Raw genomic sequence first — 16,908 nt, 5'->3', positions numbered from 1 at the left:
TACAGGCTGTTTCCTTTCACGCATTAAGAGTCCACCTTCAGTCCTGTCCCACTAAAAACAAGATAGAATAACTGCGGTCAGTTCTTGTGGTCAGGCCTTGTCAATCCCTTCAAACTGAAACAACTTATCCACTCCAAAATCACTGAATCAGAGAATATGCTGAGCTAAAACAGACCTGTCAGGATAAGACAGTCCAGCTCCTGGCCCTATGCAAAACACTCCACCACATGCCTGAGGGCATTGTTGAAACAGTTCTGGAACTCAGACCGGCTTGGTGCTGTAATCACCTCCATGAAGTGCCTGTTCCAGTGCACAACCATCCTCCAGATGAAGATTTTTTTCCTGGCATCTAACCTAAACCTTCCCTGATGCAGCTGCATGCCATTCCCTCAGGTCCAGCCACTGGAGAGTAAAGAGTTTGTATAAAATATATAAAAAACACTGACCAGCTAGCAAAGCCTGCCAGGGAAGTTACTTCTTGCACAAGGGTGAAGTGGCACTGTCAGTTAAGCTTGAGAAACATGACTTTCTTACCTCAATAAGTACACCTAATCAGGAGAGCCTTTGGTCACCAGGATAAAGGAGTGACCTGAACATAGCAGCTAACAAGATGTGAACAGAGAAAAAGTTTTACTTAAGTGCTACAACAGCTCCATGGTGATAATTTACTTTTTTGCAAAACTAACCATAAGTTTTCCTACAGATCCACACATCAAGAGTTACACCTGCAATATTTAGTTAATTTTTTAAATCTTACGTAGGACACTACTAGCACTAGAAAAATTGCAGAAAGTTCACCTGCAGATAAAACATTTTTAAAGATGTATGTATCTTTAGATATGTCAGTTCAAGGCAAAATACAAACCATCAATACTTCATATTCTCCCACTACAAACGGTCTTTACTAATTAAACGAAACAACGGCTAGTGAGAGAGACTTCTCCAATTTGCACAAGAGCAGTATTAACAATTACTGAGAGAGAAAAAATAAAACAATAATACACTGCTATATCAAACCTAAGTAGCAGACTGTTACCTTTATGAATAAAAATTCTCAAATTTTCCTACTGTAAGACTACTAAATTTCAACTAAAATACACTTTAGGATGACTGGGTTGATTAATTGACAGAACCAAATAAACACTGAATTCTTACAGTACTATAACCTTCTGAGACTCTACCAGTATGTTTCTACCTGAATTATCTAAAACTCCTACATCAATGACTATTTTGGCACTGTTAACCAGATAGTATTTACAAAATTACTCTCACAAGTGCAACTAAGCTTTTTTAAGTATTGTCTTAGATCAGCTGTCTGAATCCAAGGTTATAATCGACTATTTTCAGCGCAAATTCCTAGTGCACTGAAGTGCAACTGTTCCAGAGGTTGTCTTCCTCCTTCCTTCCATAATGAAGAGCCAAAGCCTTACTGCCTGCTGTCACAGAGTCCTTCCTTCCCTGCAGCAGTCACACTCTGAGAACCTGCTAACCTGCAAACTTTACCTTATTAAGCACAACTGAGTTAACTTTCCAGTATCTCTTACTTGAAATATTTACATATATTGCTACATATAGCTGCAGAATAACAACAAAAAAAATATTACTGGTTTACCTGGTATTACTTTGTGACGCTTATGATTATATTCTTTTCCAATATCTTGTAAGAAATGAAAAGTTTCTTGATTTAAAAATAAATTCCACTGAGCACATAAAAAACTCTCTACTTTTGAAACAAAGCTTTTCATTACTCCATAAATTCTGTTTTAGATCTGTGCAACAGTTTAAGTCCATATAAATGTAAGTTTTAAGACACTATTACCATCTTTCTTTTGGAAAGTTCTTTATAATTTCACTAATAATTGGCTGGTAGCAGGAATCCCTCTCAGACTTCCCCTCTTCACTCCAGTCTCTCACAAATTGTTTCAATGTGGACTTTAATTTATCCATGTCAAATGTTGAAGCTGGTGTAATCTTCCCACTTCCCTGAATAAAGTGGAGAGAAAAAAATAACAGTTAGTGGAAAACATACCTGGAGTCTTGCAGGGGGAAAGCAAATTATGAAGAGAAAAAAAAGCCATGCTGCAAGAACTGCTGGGAGTATCAGCTGACAAAGCACTTCCCTTTCACTCCTGGAACCTGGACTTAAATCCACCTTAATATCCTAAACAAACTGAGTTTGCTGGCCTCTCTTAGGCATTCAGTCCAGTTTCCACATCAGAAAAATACATTATGTAGCAATGCAACTGGTAGTCCTTATTCAGGAAAAGATCAGGGCTTAGCCAGTGCAGAGGCTGAAATGCTTACCCTGAAAAAAGGATCCCTTTAAGATAAGGCAAAGCTGAAAAGCTTACATTAGAACTGCCTATTACGGTATCTTGCCTGTATCCAAGGAGGACTTCAGTTTCCATCTCTGTCAGTCCTTTAAGTTTTGGCATCTTTTTTGATACAAAGTAGGTCAAGTAGAAAAAAAGTGTTTACAAATAACATTAAAAATACTTGCAATCTAGAACTGCAAGTTCTAACATATAAGAACCTACAGTAAGACAAATAATATCACTTATATTCTATATAGCCAACAGAAAAAAGTAACTTTTAAATGTAACGAGGGTGAAGCTAGAACTCGAGTGAAAACAATGATCTGCCAGGTTGACAGTTAAGTTTTCATAAGTGTAACTAACAGAACTAACAACAAACAGTTTCATTAAGCATCAGTTCTGCAAATGTGAAAGACAAGAGCGAGACAAGTGTGAGCAAACAGGAAACGATAAAGTAAGGACAGCAAAAGAAAAGAAAAACTTTCTTTTTGAGGTTTGAGGTATTAAAAACAAATGCAGAAAATCCCAAAGCATACAGAATTTAATTTTGGAGCAAGAAAAATGTCCATTTTAACATACATCTTCTCCATATTCCTTATTTTCAAACATATGAACACAGTCATTCACAATGGTTTGCAGTATTTCTTGATTATGATCAATGCACTTCCGAATCTTGTCAAGGTGAGGAAGAAATTGAGGAAGAAGACTCTGTTGGTTAGCCGGGAGAGACTTAAACTGCCTCTCTGTTCTGTTCACTCGTTCATGCATATTCGTTCTAAAAAGCAAAAGTTTTAAATATTTAGAAGCAATATAAGCACATGTAAATACTTCACTCTAAGCCCTTCCACTCACAATCATTCTTTTTTTTTTACACACAGAAAGTGACCAGACTTTGGAGTTCCTTATGAGAAAAGATCTTTTCTAGAATTTTTTAGACAAAAAAAAATTAAGCTCTACTTCTACATCATTACCACTCTGTTTGACACATATCTGTTTAATATTAGATACCATAGTAGAGCTCACAGACACACAAAAATACTAAGCTACCTTCTTTTAACAGCATATTCTTCCTAAGTACTGTGAACATGATCATGTTACTGACAGAAGTTAAAAATAATTTTCCACTTCCCAAGGATAAAAGGTTCATAAAAATGGTGACGCTTCTCAGATTTTACTAGATTTTAGTGCTGTCGAAATTGACAGATGTATAGTTGCTATGCACAGTCATGATGACTCTAGGGAGAAAATTCAGTAAGAGATACTGACCCTTCTGACCTCCAAATTATTTTAGCTGGTCAAGTCATACTGAAGCTTCCCAAGCCTTGTGTCAGCATACAGCAGCACAAAGCTGAAAAACTAGCCATTATGAGAGACAGCTGCAATTGCTGGCATTTTAGTTACAACCTCGTTCTGGAAATTTGACCAAGTAATATCTCATTCAAGTGTTACTGAGAAGGGCTTGTTCACTGCAGTAGCTACACTGGTTTAAAATTACATTCAAGGACAAGAAACAGAAAAGAAACAAGAGAAAAAAAAACAAACTGATGTTCTACATAAAGCACATCAGCTTGGCTCAACAATATCTTCCTGAAAGCCTTATCAGCAAAAACAACCTTTAAACCTGATTCTCCACCCTTTTATGCTAAATTACAACGATCTAGCAGAACAAATGTCACTGAAATCAGAAACACTATGAATAATGAAGTTTCTAGAAGACAAGAACAAGATTCAGACTCATCTGAAAGTGTGTTACTGTCTTATTCATACAGATGTTGCCAAGTAAACTGGAAATATCTATATGGGCGAAAAAAATACCACTTAAGTACCAAGACATGTAATTTCATCCTAAATTTCGAATTATTTCTTTGAGATTGAGGCAATTTCATTGACTTTCTGCAGTGGAAATTTGGGTCACATCCTTTTCTTACATTTTTACCAAAACAAGCATCCAAAAGCAACCCAAAGCCACTGTTGAGCAGAAGGCTAAGAAAGATATTCCCAGCTTCTAAGGCCAGAGGGTACAATTATACCACTAATATAAAAAAATTACAGGCCAGAATTGCATTAGTAGCAATTGGTATTAGATACATTTAACTAACTAGTTCTTTGATATGTTCAAAATCAATTAGAAAATGCACTCTGGAAGAGACATCAAAGAGTCATTCAGACCAACCTCCTGCTCAAACACTTGTCCTGCAAGACAAATGAAACTTACATGGAAAAATCTCTAACAGAAGAAATTATATAAGTATCACCCACTCCTACCAAGAACCTCAGTACCATGTACATATGATGCTTGTGATACGTTGACAAAAAATGTACATAGTAATGAGTCACAAGATGGGGCTTCATTAGCTGAAGTACAAACCTGCTTTCCAAACCCAGAAACAGAAAACGGTTTACCGAAACACTGAAGAGGACCGGACTTTTCCAGCGAAGCTCCACTACCCTGCAATGCGAGTAACTAACTTCCTCCGTCTTCTAAATGGATCAGTCCTAAAACTAGGTGTCCCCACCACCACTGGCTCATTCCTGCGGAGCCAGAAAACCCTCCTTTGACCCGACTGATGCTATTAAACACAGCATCCATTATACCTAGTAATAGGTTTTATCTCTCCTGCAAAGTAAAATGTCTTTCAAGAATTTCCACCCATAATAGAAACACCATTTTGCGTTTCTTTGCCAGCAGGAGATAGTATTGTTTCGAAGGCTTTACAGTGTCTTAGAGCATTCTATCTCCTACGAGACCTCAAGACACCCTTTTCAAGTTTGACGCTTTCTTTTACGCTTACGAACTGACAGACATCAAGGAGACTTTGCGCGTATCCCCAAAGGAAAGCGGCACAGAAACCCTCCGCCGACTCGGGGCTCCGCAGAGCACGGAGCGCAGCCCGGAGCCGGCCGCACGACGCGCAGGAAGAGCGCCCTGTCCCGGGGGCCGCGGGGCGGCTGCGAACGCTGCGGAGGCCGCTCGGCCAGCGGAGGGCCCCCGCAGGGCCCCGCGCCCAGGGGACAGGCCTCAATTACCCGTAGTATCGGAAAGCGTTGATGATCCTCCGAAAATGTTCCCGCTCGAGCCGTTCCTCCTCCTCCACCGCCCTGGCCGAAGCCGTGCTCAGCGCCCTCGGCTCCAGAGGCTGCTGCCGCCGCCGCCGCCGCTCGTCGCTCAGCTGTGCCGCCCGCCCCTCCTCGGCCTCCGCGCCCATGCCGCTCGCGCTCTCTCCCGGACACGGCAGCTGCTCCCGCTCCTCCTCGCGGCCTCGCCGCAGCCCCCTGCGCATCACCTTGGCAGGCGGCGCCCTCTCGCCCTGGGGACGCGGCCTTGGCAGCGGCGCTTTCCGGGACACGGCGCACGTGGCCGACATCCCCCGCGCCCTCCCGAGCCCGCGGGCACGGCCGGCGCGCACGCGCGTCACCGCCCTTCCGGCGAGTGCCCCGGCCCCGCGCAGAAGAGTATCGCGAGAGGGGGCGGGGCCAGGGCCGGACAGCGGGCGGGCGGAGAGCGGAACGCTCCGGGGCCGGCGGCACGGGGGTGGACCGGGAGCGGTGCCGGGGCAGAGCGCTCCGGGGCCGGCGGCAGGGGAATGGACCGGGAGCGGTGCCGGGGCAGAGCGCTCCGGGGCCGGCGGCACGGGGATGGACCGGGAGCGGTGCCGGGGCAGAGCGCTCCGGGGCCGGCGGCACGGGGATGGACCGGGAGCGGTGCCGGGGCAGAGCGCTCCGCGCTCCCGAGCCGCTTGGTGACATAGGCGACACTGTCCGTGTCGAGCGGCAGTGGCACTGAAGCACCTCGGGCGGTAGTACCGGGGAAGACGCAGAGCTGCCGGGCTCGTCGGGGGTACCCAGGCACATGAAGTACCGGCGGATCACTCAAAGCCCGATCCTCCGCCCGGCTGCCGGTTCCAGGCTGGGGTCAGGTATATATCCAGCCCTGCTGGCAGGCAGCCGGGGCAGCGAGGTCACTGTGCTGACAAGAGGCACTACTTCACACTCTGCACCAGACTCAAGACAGAGGATGTTTCCTGGGAGAATAGGCAAGGTCCAGTTGTTGGGAGGGAAAAGTAAGAGTCACTAAATTCTAGATTTCCCCACAGCAACAGACTTTGGCCTGGATGATCCTCCCCCACCTGACAAAACTTGTTTGATTAGCTGCAGGCACCATGACATACACCTTTTCACTGTCCTTTGAGAAGTGGTGGCTGATGTAAGACTACCTCATTTGTAAGGGCCAGTCCCCTCACTCTGAAAAGCTAAAGAGCACTACCATACTTCCTGCCTCTCTAAAGACAGGGGCAGTCATTCAGTAAACCAAGAAATGCAACAGGAATATGAAAGGTTTTTGGCACACTAACTTCCTCTCTGGGGAAGCAGGAGCTTCCTAAAAGAAACACTTTCACTTTACTCTCACAGAGCTCCTGCTCTCTTGTAACTGACCAGGCAGTGAATGGACACTGAACACTGTGTTCAATGGCAATGCCAGAGAGAAACCAAAGATGTACCCAGTTTGATGGACAGAAGAGTAATTGCTCCCAAGTGGGTATGTAAATTAGGAAACACCTTGTGTGTGACAAAAACAGTATCTGAATCAATGATACATACTGTAATCAGAAATTGAGCTTTCAGACTTCGAATGTTTAGAGTGGGAACCTTAAGCTCTGAGAGAGAAAAAGTTTTTCTTCCTACTACATCAGTCTTCATGACTTGTCACGTTCTGTTATTTTAACATAAGAAAATGACCTAAATATCAAACAAAGAATACCACCACCTCTATCACCCCACGTTTCTGAATATATGCAAGACATTTAGCAAAGTCTTCTTTCAGCTGTGACAGCCCAAAACTGCTGCCAGCAGATGACACCACTTCTAGAAATTTACCTATTCTCTGAAGAGCCACAGGTTTCTGTCATACAGCTCTCCCCAACCACTTCACACTAGCACAGCCCTGGCAATCAAAAGGCATTCACAAAGAGCAAACTAGAGAAAAAAAAAGATTTTTTTTTCTGCGAAGACTGTACCACCTTCAAACCAAAAGCATTCTGCCAATATGCCAAGCTACAGGCCAGCTCTGTAAGCTTTTATAATGAAATACCTGAAATGCTTTATCTGTCAGACTCAGAAGAGTTCATTATCTTTTGTGGCTGATTTGCTGCAGCAACTGGCAAGAGCACACAATTTAGGCAGATGAGCCTGGTCAGTTTCTACAGTCCATCCATGATATAGCACTGCTTGCTTCTTTTACTACTTCTTATGGGTGAAGTGTCAATGAATATTCTGGATCCCTTTTGAACTTGCTGGTACTGTCTACCACTTTTGGCATTACATCTCAGAAGGTCAGTGTCTACTGCATAAAGTATTATCACTATCCGTGTGAAATATCACCTTAATATAAATTGGTGACTCTGTTTCAAATGAGGAAGTGCCCGAGACTAGTATTTGTAAAATTTGGTAAATACTAGTTCTGCATCCACTTGACTCACAACTTTCAAGATGTTGTAAACCATGGCACATTTTCCCCTTGGTCTTCTCCTCTCTGCAGTAAGTGGTCCCACCATTTTCAGTGTCTCATTGCAAAGCAGCTTCTCTAGTCCCTTGACACTTAGTTGCCCTTCTTTTAACTCCACTAGGGACTCCCTCTAAATTTTGAAACCACTGCTGCCCAGCTCTGAAAACATAGGTCCACTGGTCCTATACAGGAACACAGGAGCCAAGTAAGACCACCTGTCTTGCTTGCATTAAAAAAAAAAAAAAAAAAAAAAAAAAAAGGCACCTCCACACTATGGCATGGTTACAGAAGAACTGAGAAAGATCTGTGCCCTGAGCTCTTATTACAAACTGCTGAAGCACAAGCTCTGTACCATGTATATTCCAATAATGATTTACATCACAAATGCATAGAGCTGTATTGGAGCTCATCGGCCATTTTCTCCTATAGGAGGATCTGACAAAACTGAGCTCCTTGCCACAGTACCAATGTTGGACTAATTGAAAATAAAGTCAGGTGATACCATTGTTCATTCCACTCCCCTTCCTGAGTCACTATGCAGAGCAGGTAGAAATGGAAGACTGTCCCTGGGGGAGGGACCCCCCCCCCCCAAGCAGCAGAAGACTGAAGAGGAAGGAACAACACAATCCCCCCTCTAGCTGTGCTGGTGGGGAGAGAGAAGGTAGAAAATTTGTGTGGGAAGTCAAGCCCAGAAATAAGGGAGGGGTGGGGGAAAGGTGTTTTATAATTCTCATTATTTATGATTTTATTGGCAGTAAACTAAAATTATTTCCCCAAACCATGTCTATTTTGACTGTATGTGAATAAGTACTGAGTGATCTTCCTGTCTTTGTCTTGACACATTAGCCAAGATGCAAATCCATTGCATTTTTTCCCCTCTACTGTTGAGGAGGGGGAAGTAATAGAGCAGTTTCAGTGGCTAGCCAAGGTCAGCCCACCACAACCATTCTATGCATTAGCTAATTTCTTGCAATTGTACCCTTTCCAAAAGGAAATAAAAGCAAAAATACAGTTTGAAGCCAGACAGTCCATCACAGCATATGAGCAAATACAATATTAATTATTTTTAGTGCAAAAAAAAATTTTAGTGCAAAATTATATTTGGAAGCACTTTGTTTTAAACACAGCTAAAAACAGCTGTAATCTAATAACGTCTTTTCCTTGTACATAGATTTAGGACTTTCACAATAAAGTTTTAATCACTGACCAGTTCAGCTGTCACATAACAAGTAATATAATCCATTCTTTGCTTTCCATGTCTGTAGTCTTATTTTTATTCTGACTGATAAAAATGTAACCCATTGTCTAGAAAATATAAGAGTTCAGACATTACTTATTCAGCAACAAAATATGATCCAATTTAACAATTTCCTAGTTTGCGTAAATATATATACAAATTCTATAACAAAGCTTTCATGTTTGTTTAGCTTTCCAGCTTCCTGAACATTTCATTGACAATATTTCAGTTTCATTTCACTTTCAGTGTGAGTTATGAATATTAATAACAAACCTTTCTTCCTCCCTGAAGCATGGATTTATTATCTAGTTGCATGAGCCATTCCAGTCAATCTCTGTATAATATATGTACTATATCTTGTTAATGATGCATCTCCATTCTCTAAGTCTTATTTCCTCATCTTTTTCCAGCAATCTGAGTCCTCTTCAGGTTTGTTTTCATTTTTTAACATCTATTCCCAACTGCTCCAAACAACACGCAACACAAAAACTACTGTGCAAACCAGAGAGATATTCAGCAAGTTTAAGTAAGTTTATCTGTAATGTATTCAATCAGTTACTGAATAAGCAGCATAACAACTTACATAAACTTACATAGATAGTTCCTCTAAGCATGTTTATCAGTGATATAAGCTCCTAAAAATATTAGAGGCAATCACTGTCATTCCTATACAATCATTTCAAATTGCAATCATCCATGTTCAGATAGGCTTATTAATCCAACAGAAGTGCATCTTTATGGTTTACTTTTGTGCACAAAAATCTTCATGTTCTTTAAAATGTACACATTCAATCAGATTTAAAGCTCAGCCAAAGCAGGACTGATTAAAGGAATTTTAAAGAACTCACTGTTCATCCTCCTGTTCATAAACGGAGTCTCTTCTCCATACCCAAGAGAAAGTTAATAATTACTTACAAAAACTCTTGTGTTACATGAAGTAGAATTATGGTCATACACACAGCATTTGCTCAGTTGGTTGGCTTGCCATGTATAACAGTCTTGGTGTTTCCAATTCATATCAAATGGAACCCAGGCTTTCTACATTATCATGCTGTGACCTGCTAATCTAAAATAAATACAAAGTACATATCTAACCTGTAGTGCTTGCAAGTGACATCACTTTATATTAGAAAGTAGTTCCACAAACACATTTGTTTTCATTGATATTTTAACCTATATTCATTCCCTTTCCCTTTTTTATTATTATTTTATCATTAAGTAACAGTGGATTCAACTATGATTTTAGAACATCCCATTTCCAGGAACTCACAGTTTTAACAGAAATTGACTCAGAGTAATGAACAAACATGGTACTGTAGCACAAAGAAATATAGATCTATATAATTCTTGTAGTATTTTCAAATAAAAATATTTGTTTCTTGTTAACACAGAATGGGACACATAGATTCAATTTCCAGTAACATTACTTACTTTCTTCCCTCAGCTTGTTTAATTCCTCTATTATATCACTATACACATAGGATAAAAGCTCCTCTTGGGATTTTGTTCCATCCAAATAATCTGAGAAGAAAAAAGAACAAGTGTTCATGAGTTCTATGCCAGCTATCTTTAATGGTAATAGGCAAAGTTTTCAAAATTCCTGTAGATGCCATCAGAAGAGAAGAAAAAAATAAAATCCAAAAACAGCACCTCCCCTTTTCCTCTTCTCCCAACTTGTTTTACCTGTTAAAAAAACCAAAAAAACAACATAATGGAAACATATTCTAGTTAATAATTCATTTGCAACTTTTTGTGGTACAAAAGCCTCCACAAGTGTAATGGTAATTATGCAAGGACAGTGGAGCAATGGAATAATTTGGCAAAAAGGTTTCTGCACAGTAGACAATTTCAGCTTCCTTAGTTTCAGCCTTTGAGCAAGTTCCAGAAGAGCACAGCAGTTCTTATTCTTACTGCACAGCAAGAAGCAGTGTGATGAAGGTAATGATGAAGCAGCCACCCAGCTTCCCTGTCCCTTCCCATCCCTTCCCTCTGGGCCCCACTCCAGAAGCAGGTAGTCCAAGAGCTGTGATAAGTGTGAACATCACAAAAACATGTGGCACTGCCCCAACAGCTGGCCCAGCTTTGACACTTCTCATGCAAAACTGGTGACTGTAGTGCAGACAGACAGCGCTTAGAAAGTATCTTCAGCTCATTACAAGACTTAACCAGGATTTCAGTTTTGTTATGAAGAACTCTGCCAGTGGATCAGCTATCATCTCAGAAGCTTCCTATTGAGACGTGTGTGTGTGTGTGTGTTATCTTAACAAGTGATCTTGTTCAATGGTTAATTAGTGATCAGAACATTCCTATTTTTTAACTTCCTAATTTTCATTATTAAATAACAAAAACAAAATCCCTATAGGCTTAAAATATAAATGAACAGAAACATTGAAACCTACAAAGTGCGAAAAAATATTTGAAGAAAATATTGCCCCACTTAAAAAAATCCCACAAATTCAATCCCACAAAAACTGTACAAGTGCCATACTTATGCATTTTATAAGTTTAAAATTAAGGATACCATACCAACTTGCATACTCGCATTTTCTTCCAATTCACTTTTATATTTCAAATACATAGGCCACACGTGTCCATCGAAGTAGTCTGGTGTATCTGCTGGCTGATAGACTCTGGTGCTACACAAAAATACATATGTGTTTCCATATAAGTTTCATATCTTCCCCTAGTGTCAGCTGGTTAAATAACAGCTTTTATCCAAAATAAAAAAATAAAGGCTAGCTGTATTTTTGTTGGAGCCAAGGAGGCTCCTTTGTTTTAATTCAGTCTGTGATATGAACTTCTGCCGTCTTTTGCTATCTCGCCTATTTCTGCCAATCAAACCACATTTAAGAGAAGGTAAAAGTCTGGGAGTTTTATTTGTAAAAGGTATTACAGATAAATTAAACTGTATTGACACTATTAACAAAATAAGCTAGTTTTTCTCTTTTTATTAGGTATACAGATTTCTCAAGCTTTAAATGACTAGTTGTTTAGTCTCTTCCATTCTGGACACTAAAGTCATAGGCGAGTCTAGTGAGAAACTGAGAAAGTGGTATCAACCAAAGCCAGCTGAATAGAGGATTTCTTTACTCAGACAGCAGATTCTGACTTTGTGCACATATATTATTCCAAGCACACAGTACTGCTCCAAATTTAGAGGCAAGTCAGACACTGACTCAATAATCTAGTTTAGATCCACAGTAAAATTAATGGACAGCCTAAGCAAAACCATACACTAAAACCATGCATGAACACCATTACTCTAAGAATTATCACCTATTAATTGTATTTAACCAAGAATAGAGGGATTAGGGGTTTTTTTACCATTTCTCATTTTAAACATGGTTTTACTCAAATATGCAATCAGTAATTAAATAATTTTTAGAAGACAACAAATTGTCTTTTTAGTGTTTGTAAAGCACTTAATACTTTAATAAAAAATAATAATAAATACGCTTAATAATAAATATGCTCTAAAATAAAAACCAAACCGAACAAACCTAAAACTAACAGAGGATAGATGATCTTAATAGCTTACATTTTGCAAGCACTGAAGAAAAGCTAGTACAAAACGACCACTTCAGGGTCCTTCAGTTCAGGGGGTGCAGTGACTCCTTATACAATAAGTCAATAATCTTACCTCCTTCTCCTTTTGCACTCTTCATATGGAAGGGTCAAAAAATATCTTCTATTCCATAGTTCATTAAGTGGCCTAAGATAATAACATATTTAGTTCTCTCCTCCATTTTAGGGCAGCTTTTAGTTTACCAGATTACATATTACTGCTTACTTATAATTGTAAAGGAGAAAGCCTTCAACAATCAAAATAAAAACACTTTTCAGATTGTCACATGTGCTCTGTGGCTCTTCTGTCAGAACACCTGAGCCTGCTGGGCTTTTCATCCAATTGCGAATACTTGCCACCATTTCATCCATATAGAGGGCATCCAGTACTAAATGAAAACAAAGTTAAACATCCCTTAAAAACAAAGAATAAAAGAAAAATAAAAAAATAACCCTTAAGTACTCCTATATTAATCAGTAAGAATCAAATAATCTACATACAAATTTAAATGAAGGGGAACAGGATTACCCCAAAGATTATATCTGTAGTTCTGTGTTTGCTATTGATAATTTCCTGAAATCAAGGCTTGCACCAGGACTGGGGTACTTCTGTCATGTGTAGTCTCTCCGAACTTTATGGCATCTAATATTGTCTGAACTGAATTCACACCTTTTCACTTCATGACAGAAACTTCATGGACTGCTCTCGGCTTCCACAAAACTTGTAAAAATTTACTAACCCCTGAGACCTTCACCCTTCTGTCAATTGCAGGGAGAGAGTAGACACTCAACATCTTTTGCTTTGGGTTTTTATAAGGTTCATTAGGTGAGCATAGAGAGACTTAAAGAAGCACGGTGCACAAAGCAAATGTACAGCACAATATAACACCCATTTTTGTCTGTAAACACACAAGAATATATTGAGGAAGGACTGAAACATAGAAATAAGGCAGCTTTTGGATACCATAACAGCAAATGCATTTTGGAACATCTTTTAACAGCAGCAAACCTGGATATTTTAATAAGAATGTCCATTTGTTTTATCCTTCCAGTTTCACATTCTGTTTACATGAAGTCTAGAAGTTGAGCCAAAGACCACATAGCTAGTAATCACCAGTTTTCAGGTACAACTGAAAGGTCTGAACAATACTCCCAGCAATACATTTTGTGATCACAAAGTATCAACAGAGATTAGCTACTAACCAAGCAACTGTTTAGAAGTAGGTATGACCTGATGTAAAACACTGACCTAAAGTGGATCTGGATCTAGATGTCTAAGAAAAAATTGAGCCAGCATTAATCATGAACTTATATGAACTTAAATATATGTTATTAATGGGAGATCTGACATGAAATAAAGGCATCAGGATAGACCCAAGTTTTGACTGACTTGGAAAATCCAATAGTGATCTCCCATGAGTTTACTAGCAAAAGTGAAGAAAAGGGCCATCACCAAGCAATGAGATTAATCTTATGCCAGCACTGCAAGCAAAGACCTCAAATTGAACAGCACCATTTGCTGCTAAACCAGACACAAATGAAAAAACAGAGAAGATTCAAAAAAGAAAGGCCAAGCAGTAGCTTTAGCTATTTACTAGTTAAGCAAGTTTTCTTAAATATCTCAGTGAGCTGAATGAAAGAGAAGGATTGCTCTGAAGCAACCACTTGTTTATTGCCTTCTTGGAAAGGGAGAGGCGAGGGGATGGGGTGTAAGAAGTGTTGAAGCTCAGCACAACAATTTCAATGCAATGTTCAAAGGCAGTGCACCAGAGTTACTGACCATCATATAGCTTAAATCCACGTTCATCTGTTTCTACTTCAGACTCTGGCTGAGGAGGAAAAAAAAATTGATTTTTTCAAGGTTGTTTTTATGATGACGCTGAGAGATATATCCTCTGGTTATAAACATAAGGGTTATACGTTTTTGTAACCAATTAGTTAAATTTATCTTCAATGTTAAACTGATGTAAGCAACTGTTAAAATACACTACAAAAACTTAATTTAATCTAGAACAACAAACACTCCAGTTCATATGATTTAAGTTCATTAGAGGTTTACTTGAGAAATAAGAGCTTCTTCACCCTCCTTAACAAACATCCCCAACATCAACACACAAGCTGTTTTTCTGTTTTGACTTGGAAGACAAAGAACTACTAATTGTTGTATGGCTGTAGGCTTAAGACAGAATCATTAAACTCATTAGCACAAAGGATCTTGAAAAATGCATCCATCATACACCCATGTCTTATTCTAAAAGAGTGACAAAGAAGACAGGAAATTTATTTTGGCTGAGTATATTCAGTGGTTTGGCTACTTAAATTTCAATTACCTCAGTGCTCATTTCATGATCTTATGAAATTTACATCACTTTAAGCAGCACCAATTTTCAAAGTTCATCAATAGGAGAATTGAAAAAATAACTGAAATCTACTCAAACCTACTTTTACCTACCAGGTTTTTCCATTAAAACTGTTACCTTAAAGAAGTCGTCTTGAGAGATTATATCACAGTTAGGAAGCATATTCTTAAGTTTTTCTGCTAGCGTTGTTTTCCCTCCATTTGTTACACTGTTAGAAAAATTGTAAAAAGTTCACCAAGGCAAAAACTAATGTACAACATATGTACAAGTAGCTTACACATACATTTCTATATAGGTATATACAAACAAACAATATAGCTTCCCCCAAATTTTAGTCACATAAAATACTCTACCTCTAGAAATTTTCTGACATGTTCCAACAGTTTTCAACAATCAGTACAGTAAATCAAGCAGTGCCAAGAAAGAGGCTACAGACACCTGCACCTGAGGTCTCCAACAGACACAGAACAATTTCTTAAGAGTTACATGCTATGAAAATATGCAATTATACATTGTATATGTAGTCCAGTTTCAAAAAGAATATGGATTCGGAAACAGGAATTATATCACATCATTCTGAGAAGAAAACTAGTCTTAAACTGTAGAGGAAATTGAATTTCGCATAACTTACCCCCCAAGGCCAATAACCAATACTTTCATAGTTTTTCTCCTCACTTCTTCCTTTTTACTGTCAAAAACAATAGCCAGTGAAAAAAATCTTAATACCTGAAGAAGAAGGCAACTATGGTATTAAGAAATACCAATTATACAGAACATTTATTTTCTATCCTGTTGTCCACCATTTTTCTTTTTGCAAAGGCACAGTCAGAATCTCAGCTGCTTGTTCTAATGCTAACAAAAAACTTGCAACATATATGCCCCATCATAAATTCCAATGTACCTAACTTTTGACAGTATTTTAATAATTTGAAAGGAACTCTGGGAGACTCATTTCTAATTATATTAATTTCATACAACTTCCTAAAGAAAGCACAATCACTAGCTCAAGCATCAATAAAAAAAAAAGACTAGGTAAGCAGAAGCTGTTGTGGCAAAATAAACAAGATCATTTAAAAAGAAACAAGTGGCATGCTGAGGAGAAAGACATTTTAAAGCTTCATTAAGATAACAAAGAGTATGTTCAAAAAGTCTTTCATGAACCTGGTCTCAGCGACATAATATCCACTGTGTAATTCACCACTCCCTTTCTGAGGGCATTAGCAGCAAAGACCATACAAATCATCCTCCGTCTTTTCCACCACAGATAAAGCTGGAAGATTAAAACTACTGTAAGGGCAGTTTAAGCCATCCTTGCTAACTCAGCACTGAGAAGGACTAGGTAGCATTTGGTTTTCTCCTGCAAAGACCAAAGAGTAAACTCTAAAGGTAAATTTGTCCACCATATCCCTGTTGCTGCCACCATATCCCACCAGCTCTGAGGCTCTGACTGCCTGAACACCTTCAGTAGCCAGAGCTGCCAGGAGACAATTCTGCCTTGCCCCAGCTCTTTCCCTTGAACATTCTTCTAGAATGGAAGTTTGCAGAGTACATAGTTAACTATCCTGAAAAAAAAGTTCTGCAAAGACAGAGGGGAAACAATGTTTGTTTTCAGTTTCACACATCAATTTATAACTATTTAACCACACGCAAACACCCCCTTTTCACCTGTTCTCTCCTCCTAAGTCACACTTAGCAAGGTTAAGAACTATGGCACTTAAAATCTGAAAGGACTGAGCAGGTAAAACTCTCCCTGCCTTCCACAAACAAAAATCTGTAGCGTACTCGAAAAAGCTGTTACAGGGCATCAGTATGAAAACAAAACCACACTGTTTCTGTGAAAGTAAGCTTTAGACCCATGTGGAGCCTGAAATAACATCTTCTTGCATTTGGTGCAATGATTGGAAGTTCCACTGTTTCACATGTCTGTGA

General features: G+C 39.5%; 2 protein-coding genes across 5 annotated transcripts in view; both read right to left on the bottom strand.

Annotated features, from left to right (window-relative positions):
• CARNMT1 (carnosine N-methyltransferase 1) overlaps window positions 1-5,680 on the bottom strand; it is a 19,572-nt gene extending 13,892 nt beyond the window's left edge. The window contains exons 1-3 of the mRNA XM_062512697.1: window positions 5,343-5,680; window positions 2,895-3,090; window positions 1,820-1,983 (exon numbers count right to left, since the gene is read on the bottom strand). Coding sequence (XP_062368681.1) covers window positions 1,820-1,983; window positions 2,895-3,090; window positions 5,343-5,680 — 698 coding nt within the window. The remainder of the gene's footprint in view (window positions 1-1,819; window positions 1,984-2,894; window positions 3,091-5,342) is intronic.
• On the bottom strand, window positions 2,960-16,908 carry NMRK1 (nicotinamide riboside kinase 1). 4 transcript variants are annotated; one of them, XM_062512701.1, is made up of 9 exons: window positions 16,141-16,148; window positions 15,611-15,667; window positions 15,097-15,187; window positions 14,400-14,448; window positions 12,846-13,008; window positions 12,696-12,767; window positions 11,582-11,691; window positions 10,487-10,576; window positions 2,960-3,090 (listed from the first exon to the last, which is right to left on the bottom strand). In XM_062512701.1, the coding sequence occupies exons 2-9, from the start codon at window positions 15,637-15,639 to the stop codon at window positions 3,068-3,070; spliced, it is 627 nt and encodes a 208-aa protein (XP_062368685.1). In that variant the 5' UTR covers window positions 15,640-15,667; window positions 16,141-16,148; the 3' UTR covers window positions 2,960-3,067. The 4 variants fall into 4 exon arrangements, with proteins under 4 accessions (XP_062368685.1, XP_062368683.1, XP_062368682.1 ...); XM_062512699.1 differs by lacking the exon at window positions 2,960-3,090 and adding an exon at window positions 8,985-10,121 and having other exon boundaries at window positions 15,611-16,908; XM_062512698.1 differs by lacking the exon at window positions 2,960-3,090 and adding an exon at window positions 8,985-9,521 and having other exon boundaries at window positions 15,611-16,908.

Source organism: Cinclus cinclus, chromosome Z (genome assembly GCF_963662255.1).
Source record: "Cinclus cinclus chromosome Z, bCinCin1.1, whole genome shotgun sequence".
Lineage (NCBI taxonomy): Eukaryota > Metazoa > Chordata > Aves > Passeriformes > Cinclidae > Cinclus > Cinclus cinclus.
Note: the sequence above shows the minus strand (reverse complement) of the source record. Positions and strands in the feature narration are given on the sequence as shown.

Excerpts from the sequence above, each read along its gene's own strand:
- NMRK1 (XM_062512698.1), bottom strand. The coding sequence starts at position 15,639 with ATGAAAGTATTGGTTATTGGCCTTGGGGG. Across the intron at positions 13,009-14,399 it reads TGGATTTAAGCTATATGATG|TACTGGATGCCCTCTATATG; the intron begins GTCAGTAACTCT and ends GTTTTCATTTAG. Across the intron at positions 9,522-10,486 it reads AAACAAGCTGAGGGAAGAAA|AGCAGTTGGGAATAGATGTT; the intron begins GTAAGTAATGTT and ends CGTGTTGTTTGG.